Source organism: Mustela erminea, chromosome 8 (genome assembly GCF_009829155.1).
Source record: "Mustela erminea isolate mMusErm1 chromosome 8, mMusErm1.Pri, whole genome shotgun sequence".
NCBI lineage: Eukaryota > Metazoa > Chordata > Mammalia > Carnivora > Mustelidae > Mustela > Mustela erminea.
The window spans coordinates 58,820,939-58,833,142 of NC_045621.1; the positions used below are offsets into that span (position 1 = coordinate 58,820,939).

A 12,204-nucleotide genomic window follows, 5' to 3' on the forward strand; every position below is an offset into this window, starting at 1 on the left:
CCAAATTAGTTCCTTTGAATATAAGATCTCTTTTTTTTCTAGAAGCATTTTTCTTCTTTTTTTCCCAGAAACAAAAATGGAAGCTAAATGTTTTTAATACTTTTACTACAAGACATTATACACTTTTGGAAAAGTATCATTCTGAACTATCACTATGTATTGAAAAACTTAACTAAAAGCTTGATTGTAGGGGTGCCTGTGTTGCTCAGTCAACTGAGCTCAGATACTCAGTTAAGCATCTGGCTCTTGGTTTCGGCTCAGATTATGATCTTGGGGTCCTGGGATTGAGCCCCTGATTGGCCTCTGTGCTTTGCAGAGAGTCTTCTTGAGGGCTCTCTTTCTTCCTCTCCCTCTGCTTCTCACCTCACTTGCTCTCTATCTCAAATAAATATATATTTTTTAAAAGCCTGATTATAGTTACATAATATAGTTTGCATATTAAAGAAGTATCTTCATTGTTACTCTTGAAAAATGTATAAAGTAGTCCAATTCATCATTGGTCTTGTTGTTACCTCTCATAGCCAACTCACCCCAATAGTTGACACCCTTAACCGCCTTCCAGACCCATGCCTTCCCTTGCTATCCTTGATGCCTACATACCTCCCTCTAAAATATGCCCTATGGTCCTTTGCAACCTAATAACTGTCCTCAACATATTTCCTTTCTGTCTCCCATTTCTTCAGGATTCCTAACTGCAACTAGCTAATCAAATAACTACTGTAAGATCATAAACACTCAATAAGTATTTGTTCAATACCTGAATTATTAAGGTATTTATAGATTACTATAAATAGATTACTATGGTAACATGTGAGTTTAAGGGAAGACTTCATTAAGAAACAGACTTTAATCCAAAGGGATGGGAAAGAGAAGAGGAGTAACTTTTAGCAAGCACTTACTACCTACCTGGTATTGAGTTAGTCTTTCATATGTGCTGCTTTATTTTTTAAAATCATAACGTACCTTTCACCATTTTACAGAAAAATAAATGAAATCTTAACAAGTTAAATATATTGCCAAAATATAACAAGTAAGTAGCAAAGAGGAGAGTCAGACCTAAGTCCAAGTCCAAAGTCAGAACTCTTCCGATATCATATCACATCTTAAAAGAACGAAGAGTAGGTTTGGGACCATCAGAGAACCCATGAAAGCACATGGGATTAGAGAAGTTGTATTGCTTTCTTTGAGGCAAACTTCACCTTTTTCTTGATGCTACATGGAAAAAATAGTCTAGACACCATTTTTCCCAGAAACTATTTCCTCCTATACTAATGTGAATCACAATTAATTTTTGTTTCAGCTCTTGAAGTCCAGTCTGAAATAGTGATTATCTAAATCAGATATTTTAATTTTATTATTTTCAAGTGATATAGTAACTGGAAGTAAACTAATCAAAAGTTGAATCCTAAAAATTCTACCTTAATGGTTTTAATCAGCATACTCAAATACTGATTTGATTGTTATTGATGAAATCTCATCAGTAAATTAACTTCCCCTAACAATCCTATTTAACCTATTTATTTTTTCACTCATTCTTTTATTTCCACCACATTGAAATTTAATTTGGTCTACATATTTTAAAATTTGAAAGCATGAGATTTTACTCTATTTTTTTATCAGTAAGAACTTATTTGATGTACATACATGGATCACCCATTGTAAGAAACTCATAAAAGTAAGTATCAAGAAGTGTTTTTTTTTCTTGCTTTTTAATTAACAACCGAAGTTAGGAATATCTAACATGAAATGGTCAACTGGTTTAACAGCAACTAACCTTTTCTCATTATTTTTCTAAGAGTTTTGCGTGTATTATCTCATTAGAGTCTCAAATTAAAAATAAATAAATAAAACAATGTAAGTGGGGAAGTAATATTATTATTATTAATATTATTATCTTTACAGATGAGGAGAGTCAGGCTTGAGGCTTTGTGTAAGGTTTGTAGAATCCAGGAAGAACATATTGACTTGTTTTTTTTTTTTTTTTTTTTTTTAAGATTTTACTTATTTATTTGAAAGAAAGAAAAAGATAAAGAAAATGAGCTGGAGAGTGACAGAGGGAGAGGGAGAGGGAGAGATTCTCTAAAGCATGCTCCATGGAGCCTGACACAGGGCTCCACCTTAGGACTCTGAGATCACAACCAAAGCTGAAACCAAGAGACTGATGTTTCACCAACTGAGCCACCCAGGTGCCCGTTCACTGCCTTGTTCTTAACTGCCCAGAGTTCAACAGGCATGATCTACAGGAGATAATTTACTTCCAAACCAATTGTTCCTCTTGGTGGTGGAGGATTCTCTTATGGTCAGGGAGCAAACATCTGCAGGAGGCATTTGATATTTGACCTCCTCTTGAACAAAAAGCAAAGATGGGGTTCTCAGGTAGAAAAGCACCCTGAATTTTTAAAATTAAACACACTGAGGTTATCTTTCTCAAGCTACTCCCTTAGAACTACTTTCACATCTTCTGTAAGTCATTCAATTACAGAATCCAGGAAGATTATTTACAATAAGAATTTGTGGCAATTAAATGGAGGGGGCTGTTGGAGAACTTAACTGCTTATGGATCAAAGAACCCCTTAAGAATCTGGTTAAAGTTATGGACTTTAACCAGAAAATGCTCTGTACATATACTTGTCATATTTCCTTGAAGTTTCCAACTTCATAAGATACTGGGAACACAAGAATTATTTTCCAATATAGATATTATTTAAGAGAAAGGTTTTTTTTTAAAAGATTTTATTTATTTATTTGACAGACAGAGATCACAAGTAGGCAGAGAAGCAGGCAGAGAAAGATGGGGAAACAGGCTCCCTGCTCAGCAGAGAGCCCAATGTGGGGCTCGATCCCAGGACCCTGAGATCATGACCTGAGCCGAAGGCAGGGGCTTAACCCACTGAGCTACCCAGGTGCCCCAAGAGAAAGAGTTTTGAACAAGACATTTTAGAAGATGCTTCTTCCACATAATTTGAGCATGAAATAAGTTCCTGCTGTCTCAAACCACAATTATGAGTCAAAAAAGAAAGAGGCATCATCAACTTGGACAGTTTTATATCCATGAAGTTAACATGGGAGATTTTATAGCCTGGAAATGTGTTACATGTTATGAAACATTTTCCCAAAAATTTGCTTTCTTGGTTGAAAGATAGTCTTTAGTATCTCTTAACAAAAACAGAGAATTGTGAAGTGTTTGCAGTGGCAAAATTATGTCATTTCATTTTATAGCATTTCCAATGAGATGAAGTTCATCTCTGAGATACGGGAATTTTGTAAAGCAACCGCTTGTGGGATTTTTTTTTTTTTTTCAGTTGAAATAGATTCACTTTTGTAATAGCAATCTTTCAGAAAATAAGATTCTGAAGTAACTTACCTCATCAGAACCAGATCCAAAAATCAGCAAGTCAAATGGAATTGCTGCGACCATGTCGATCAGGAACCAGCCTTTGAAGTAGTGTATTGCTATTTTGGCTGGATCACTTACCACTTCTTCATTCTGATTTACATACGTTGTTCTGAAGTTTATGAGAATATCTATGATGAACATAATATCCACAATCAAGTCCACCACATTCAAAGGGCTGCAAGAGTAGCCACATTCTCGTCTTTTCTGTTCTTCTCTGTCATTGAGGAGAAAGGCTGCAGAGTAGGGCGTGAATATAGCAGTGTATATGACCAAGAGAAGAATAAGCCAATCCCAGACAGCTTTGAAAGGGCTGTAGTGCAATATTGTAAACTTGTTGATGCGTGGGCTCTGCAGTTTATATTCTGGTAGGACATCCGCTCCTAAAGAGAGAACCTGAGCAAAAAAAAAAAATAGCACACTACATAAAAATGTCATTATTTGATCTCCTGACCTATAAAAAAGTAAGGTAATTATGCATCAAAATCTGTTAGGCAGGATGCAGGCAATTGTGAAGTATGTATGAAAATGGCATACATTTAAAGGACCCAACATAAACCGCCATTCTGCAGTACATTTGACCCCAGAAAACTCCAGTCGTTTTTCTTGATAAATATTATTTTCACTGAAAAGTAATGAGTATTGTCACCGAAATAGCAAGGAGTGGTTACTGGTTCTTTGGAACATACTACTACTCAGAAATAAAAATACATGGCTGTTTTTAGAAAATCATAAAATCATTCTGATATATGAGTAATTCAGTTTTCAAACCTCAGAAAGGATTGTCTGTAATGAACAGAAGCAGCCTACATGGATCCATGTTCATATTTAATTTATATACGTTTAATTTATAATTAAACCTTGATAAATTAAACACAACTCATTCAAATCTCTAATTATAATTTTCTCACCTGCAATCTGTTTTTAAAATTAGGAAAAAAGGCACATAAGTCTAAAATAAACACAAAAGAGTCCTTTTCCTAAAAGGTTGAGAGAATATTTTCTATTCTGGGACAAATGTACTTTCACTCAAACTCCTCCATCACATTTAGAGAATTACAAAGAGACAATGGTGCAAGGAAATGTTCAGAATATTGATCTGGTAATGTTGTAAGATTATTAGCACCAGTAGGCACGTAAGCCCTGGGATTTATTCTACATGATAAGACATTGGGTAGACTAAAGTAGTTCATCTTATAAAATCTTAAGTTTATCTGAAAAAAATGAGAACTAAACCTGAATCAAAGCCCAGAAGAAAAGATCATGAGTTGGTAACTTTAGACTAAGTTTCAATAACAAAGGTAAAAGCAAAAATGTTATTTCATGACCCCAAAAATGTAATTAGTCCTAATATAGAAGTGTACAAAAATTTAAAAAGTTTTGATGGCTCCACAAGTAGCACATAGAGTCATGTTTTAAGGAAGCAGTGGGTGACACTCTTGTATTATGAATATCCCACATATATGCAATGTCTCTATTTTGGAGTTAATTTCACTAAATAAATTTTCTTAGGCTAGATTCTCCTAAATACAGCTAATATATTATCAGCTTTTCAGCAAGAACCTCAGACAATCCCTGTTGGTTCATCAAAGAGTATTATTTCTCTGTTCTTGGTAATTTTATCCCTGTAGGTTTTAACTTGATTATAATAATAGCATAGGCAAATTTCAATTTTAAATCTTACTTTCATTGTCATATCTCATACATTTTTTTCACATATAATGAGTTACTATTGTTATCTTAAAACGAGCTTGAGAAGTTTAATAACAACCACAAATGAGATACAACAGATTTTTAAATATAACAGAAGAGTTCAGTTAAAATAGACAAAGGTGTTTTAAAATAACAGCTAAACCGATTTAACTTAAATTTAAAAAATCATAATAATACAGAACCTAACCATTTTTTCTCAGTCCAGAGTAAATTTGAACAGGAAACAGGGCTTTATTTTAAGATACTATGAGAAAGGACAGGAATTATTAGTAAAAAAGAAATCTGGAAAATAAAGTGATTTCATTGTTTCTGAAATATTGAAAATCTTTAGAATCCAAGATCTCAATCTCTATCTCTAACTGTAAAGAAGAATAATGTTTCGAAAATCTGTGAGTTGATTACTGCAGACTGTTGATAATTGCAGACTGTTAAAACTCCAATCTTAGGCTCAGTACAGAAAACTAGCCCATAATATTTTGTAGGATCATCTCTTCATCTCTTAAGGTGTTACTATGTAATATCCCTTTCTTAAAAAAAAAAAAAGCAAAAACAAAAACAAAAACAAACAGAACAAAACAAAACAAAGCAAAAAAACAGGGGAGATTCAGAGTGTACAAAGTAAAATCCAAAACCTTATTTTGCCTCTCAAAGTCATCTAAAACCTGAACTCATGCTATCTTTCCAGTTTTTTCTCTCAGTAGATTCTTTTATGCACTCTGACAAAACTTGGCTAAAAATTTTTAACCTACTGAGATATTTCCAAATCCCTAAATTCACAAATTTCTCTCAGAAAAAATGGGTATGTAATTATCCAACGAGAACAGCAACAACCAAAAAGTCATTCTTAATGAGAGGGATATGTATTTGAGTTTGCTCCCTGCTTAAGTGACGTGCTTCTGATACCAACCTCCCACAGAGGGCAATTTGAATGCTTGTTTAAGCAGAAGTCTTAATTAGAATGCATCCAGCACCACGGAGCATCCCCTGAGAAGTGAAAACTGTGGATGGAGCCCTTTCCATCATCACACATATGCAAGCATTCCTTTAACAGAGGACTGCTGTGCTAAGAGCTGGAGACTGAAAAATTGGGAAGATACTGTCCCTGACATTGCAGTTTATGGCCTACTGGGAGAAAGAAACATGCAGGTGAATGCAAGCTCTACTGAGGTCCACCCATTTCTGGGTTGGTGGTGGAGCTGATGAAGGGGGTGGTCTCCATAGAGACTTTTCAGGGAAAGATGTCCCTTGAAGTGAGACACTGAGAGGAGAGAAAACAAGACTGTAGCTGGGGGATGAGGAAACTGGAAAAGGAAAACTATTAAGGCAGAGGAAACAGAACAAAGGTTGGGAGGCATGAAATAACGTCTTGCGTGTTGAGGAATTACAAGCTGTCTTATGCTGCTGATGGACAAAAATGCATTTGCACTAATTGATACCAAATTAAATGGTACAAGTTTGACTTCTGCATGGGTATGCCTGTGTTTTATCATTCAATTCTTTCATGAATTTTACTAGCCAATGATTTGAAAACTTTTATTTATACAGCACACTTTAGCACCACGAGGTCTCATTTGACAACCTGAATAGACCAATAACCAGTAACAAGATTGAAGCAGTAATCAAAAACCTCCCAGGAAACAAGAGTCCAAGGTCTGAGGGATTCCCTGGGGAATTCTACCAAACATTCAATGGAGAAATAATGCCTATCTCCTGAAGCTGTTTCAAAAATAAAAAGAAAGAAAGAAAGAAAGAAATAGAATAAAAATTCCATAGTCTTTCTATGAGGCTAGCATTACCTTGATCCCCAAACCAAGCAAAGACCCCATTAAAAAGGAGAATTTCAGACCAATATTCCTGATGAATATGGGTGCCAAAATTCTCAACAAGATGCTAGCTAATAGAATCCAACAGTACCATAAAAGGATTATGCAACATGACCAGGTGGGCTTTATCCTTGTGATGCAAGGGTGGTCCAACATTCACAAATCAATCAGTGTGATAGAACACATCAATAAGAGAAGAGACAAGAACCACATGATTCTCTCAATTGATGTAGAAGAAGCATTTGACAAAATACAGCATCCTTTCCTGATTAAAACTCTTTAGAGTATAGGGATAGAGAGAACATTCCTCAACTTCATAAAATCCATCTATGGAAAACTCACAGTAAATGTCATTCTCAATGAGGAAAATCTAAAAGATTTTCCATTGAGATCAGGACTACAACAAGGATGCCAATTCTCGCCACTATTGTTCAACATAGTACTAGAAGTTCTTGCAATAGCAATCAGACCACGAAAAGAAATAAAAGGTATTAAAATTGGCAAAGATGTCAAACTCTCTCTCTTCCCAAAATACTCCATTCCCAAATTACTAGAACTCATACAGCAATTTAGTTATGTGGCAGGATACAAAATCAGTGCACAGATATAAATTACTTTCTTATATATTAACAATGTAACTGTAGAAAGAAATTAGAGCATTTACAATAGCATGAAAAATCACAAGATAACTTGGAATAAACCTAGCCAATGAAATAAAGGGTCTATACTCTAGGAACTATAAAAAACTTATGAAAGAAATTGAAGAAGACACAAAAAGATGGAAAAATATTCCATGCTCATGGATCAGAAGAATAAACATTGTTAAAATGTCTATGCTGCCCAAAGAAACCTATTATTTCATTGCTATCCCAATCAAAATACCCACAGCATTTTTCAAAGTGCTGGAACAAATGATCCTAAAATTCGTGTGGAACCAGAAAAGACCCTGAATTGCCAAGAGGATGTTGAAAAAGAAAAACAAACCTAGGGGCATCATGCTATGTTACAAGCTATATTACAACACTGTGATCACCAAGACAACACGGTACTGGCACAAAAACAGACATATAGACCAGTGGAACAGAGTAGAGAACCCAGATATGAACTCTCCACTCTATGGTCAACTAATTTTCAACAAAGCAGGAAAAAATTTCCAATGGAGAAAAGATAGTCTCTTCAATAAATGATGCTGGGAAAATTGGACAGCTATATACAGAAGAATGCAACTCGACCATTCTTTTCACCATACATAAAGATAAACTCAAAATGAATGAAAGACCTCAATATGAGACAGGAATCCATCAAAATACTAGAGGAGAGGGCGCCTGGGTGGCTCAGTGGGTTAAGCCGCTGCCTTCGGCTCAGGTCATGATCTCAGGGTCCTGGGATCGAGTCCCGCATCGGGTTCTCTGCTCCGTGGGGAGCCTGCTTCCTCCTCTCTCTCTCTCTGCCTGCCTCTCTGCCTACTTGTGATCTCTCTGTGTCAAATGAATAAATAAAATCTTAAAAAAAAAAAATACTAGAGGAGAACATAGGCAGTAACCTCTTCAACATCAGCCGCAGCAACTTCTTTCAAGATATGTCTCCAAAGGCAAAGGAAACAAAAGCGAAAATGAACTTTTGGGACTTCATCAAGATAAAAAGCTTCTTCACAGCAAAGGAAACAGTCGACAAAACAAAGAGTCAACCCTCAGAATGGGAGAAGATATTTGCAAATCATACTACAGAGAAAGGGCTGATATCCATGATCTATAAAGAACTTCTCAAACTCAACACCCCCAAAAACAAAGAATCAATTCAAAAAATTGGCAAACAACATAAACAGACCCTTCTCCAAAGATGATTTTAAAATGGCTAACAGACACATGAAAACATTTTCATCATTATTAGCCATCAGGGAAATTCAAGTCAAAACTATGTTGAAATACCATCTTACACCAGTTAAAATAGCAAAACCTGACAAGGCAAGAAACTACAAATGTTGGAGAAGTTGTGGAGAAAGGGGAACTCTCTTACACTGTTGGTGGGAATGCAAGTTGGTGCAGCCACTTTGGAAAACAGTGTGCAGGTTCCTCAAAAAATTAAATTAGAGCTACCCTATGACCCTGCAATTGCACTACTGGGTATTTACCCCAAAGATACACATGTAGTGAAAAGAAGGGCCACATGCATCCCAGTGTTCATAGCAGCAATGTCCACAATAGCTAAACTATGGAAAGAGCTGAGATGCCCTTCAGCAGATGAATGGATAAAGAAGATGTGGTCCATATATACAATGGAATATTACTCAGCAATCAAAAAGGATCAACATCAACATGCATCAACATGGATGGGACTAGAGGAGATTATGCTAAGTGAAATAAGTCAAGCAGAGAAAGTCGATTATCATATGGTTTCACTTATTTGTCGAACTTAAGGAATAGCATGGAGGACATTAGGAGAAGGAAGGGACAAATGAAGGGGGAGAAATTGGAGTGGGAGACAAAGCATGAGAAACTATGGACTCCAGAAAACAAAGTGAGGGTTTAGAGGGGGTTGGGGGGATGGGTGAGCCGTGATAGGTATTAAAAAGGGCACGGATTACAGGGAGCTCTGGGTGTTATACACAGACAATGAATCATGGAACACTACATCAAAAACTAATGATGTACTGTATGGTGACTAACATAACATAATAAAAAAAAATCCTCAAATGTGCTCATAGGCAGTGAAGTCAGGTAGCACTCTATTATTAAGTGATTATCTTACTGAGTCAGAAGATTATTTGGAGTTTTCACCAACATACACAGTTTTTAAGATTTTCTAGGAGAGTTTATGGCCCTTTGAGAATATTCTTTTCTGTGAATATTGGTTTAAAAATTATTAAAGGTTACCAGACAGAGAAGGCAAGGTAACCAAATTAAGTTTTAGATAAATGCTTCTGGCAATGGAAAGCAAGAGAACCCAGAGGAGGTAGGATCAGAGGCTTAGAGATAAATTAGGACTTTGGTACTAAGAAAGATAGATAAATGAAGAGATCAGAAATGCCTGTATTAAGGGGAGGTGGCAGAGACTGAAAAGAAGGGTATATTTGGGAACTAAATGCATTTCAAGATAAGAATGAGGAATAAGGAAACATTTATTTCTTTGTGGTTTCAATAATGAGTTTTATTAGAGCCATTCATGGTAATACAAATCTATGGAGTTTCACCCATTTATAGAATAAGGGAAGGAACCCTAGATTTTAAATGTAAGGAACTGGGTTTAAATTTCAGATACAATTTTTCTGGTAATTTAATTTCTCTGGATCTGGCTGTCTTGTTTTGTTTTCATCTGTGACTCTAGATAATATATATAATATAAAAATATATACATTTATATATAATATATTTATATCATTATATTTATTTATATAATACATTAATATAATAATATAAATATATTTATATGTATATATACATATATAAATATATATACATATATAATTATATGTATATATGTAAATATATACATATAAAATATATTTATATAAATATATAAAATTTATATATAATTATAGTATATACACATATATTATATATTAAATATTTAATATATACCTATATATTCATATATAATTATAGTATATACACATATATTATATATTAAATATTTAATATATACCTATATATTCATATAAAATATTAAATATTTAATATATATCTATATATTTATATCTAATTATTATAATTAATACTAATTATATAATTGTATATAATATACAATTATAATATAATAATATCATATTATAATATATAATTATATATATTATATATAATATAATTATAATATAATTGCATATATTATACAATTATATAATTAGTATTAATTATAATAATTATTACATGCAATAATATAATATACAATTATATATTATAATTGTGTATTATATATAATTATAATATATTATAATTGTATGATATATAATATAATTATATATTTATATCTAATATATATTTATATTTAATATAAATATAAAATGTGTTTATATTATTATATTATTATATATACTTATATTTATATTTATATAATATATTAATATAATAAATGTAAATATATTTATATTTATATAATATAATAAATATAAAATATATTTATATTTATAAATATATATTTATATATCTATATTTATATTATCTAGAGTCACAGATAATATATATAATATAACATCTAGACTCTAGGTAAATATAATCTAAAGACACGTATCTATATCTATCTATGTATCGAGAGACTTGTTATATATATAATTTTTAAAGAAACTGCATATACAGGGTTATATAGAGAGATATATAATATAAAGATTGTGTATACATATGTGTGTATATGTAGATGTATGTATATCCAGAGAGAGAGAGATGTATGTATTTATACATACAGAGATACAGTTTCTATAAAAACTATATATAGTTTCTCTATACAGTCCCTTTTTGTGGCACTTTTCCATATGATCTCTTCAGCAGGGTAGTAAAATGTCCATGTGGAGACTCAGTATTCCCAAGGGAGAAGCAGAAACATCTAGTCCTCCTAAAGTCAAGGACTGGGAATAGTACGGGATCATTTTTTCCATATTCTATTGACCAAAGCAGTCACAGGCTAGCCTAGATTCAAGAAAATGGAGATCTAAGTCTTTACTTTTTCATAGAAAAATAGCATATGTGTGGAAGGAAAGGAATAAATTGGGGCCGTCTTGGAGACAAGCTATCACAGGAGTTATTGACAATTGTTTTAGGCTTGATGCTATTATGGTTTATTTAAATAGTATTTACTTTTTAGGGGGTGCACCGTGAAATATTTATGGACAAAGTGCTATAGCTTTGGGGGTAACTATAAGAACATGAATTCCAAGACCTCTGCTGGATGCCTGAAACTACAAATGATACTGAATCCAATATATATTATATTTTTTCCTATATATACACACCTATGATGAAGTTGAACTGACAAATCAGGCACAGTTAAGAGATGAACAACAGTAACAATAAAAAGAACCACTATAACGACATGCTGTAATAAAAGTTATGTGAATGTTGAGTCTCTCTCTCTCAAAATATCTTATTGTAATGTACTGACCCTTCTTCTTATAATACGTGATATAATATAATGTCTGTGTGATGAGATGAAGTGAGGTGAATCACACAGGTGATGTAAGTAGGTTATCATTGATCTTTTGATGATAGACAGATGATCACCTGCTTTCAAACCATGGTTGACCATCGCTAACTGAAACGCGGAAAGCAAAGCTGCAGGTTAATGGGG

At 33.4% G+C, this 12,204-nt stretch overlaps 1 protein-coding gene across 7 annotated transcripts in view; it reads right to left on the reverse strand.

The window, feature by feature from the left end:
* The window catches only part of KCNH7 (potassium voltage-gated channel subfamily H member 7), a 494,539-nt gene that overhangs the window by 71,491 nt on the left and 410,844 nt on the right, over positions 1-12,204 (reverse strand). For all 7 annotated transcript variants that reach the window (XM_032355760.1, XM_032355759.1, XM_032355758.1 and 4 more), the window contains one exon: positions 3,365-3,790. In XM_032355760.1, coding sequence (XP_032211651.1) covers positions 3,365-3,790 — 426 coding nt within the window. The remainder of the gene's footprint in view (positions 1-3,364; positions 3,791-12,204) is intronic.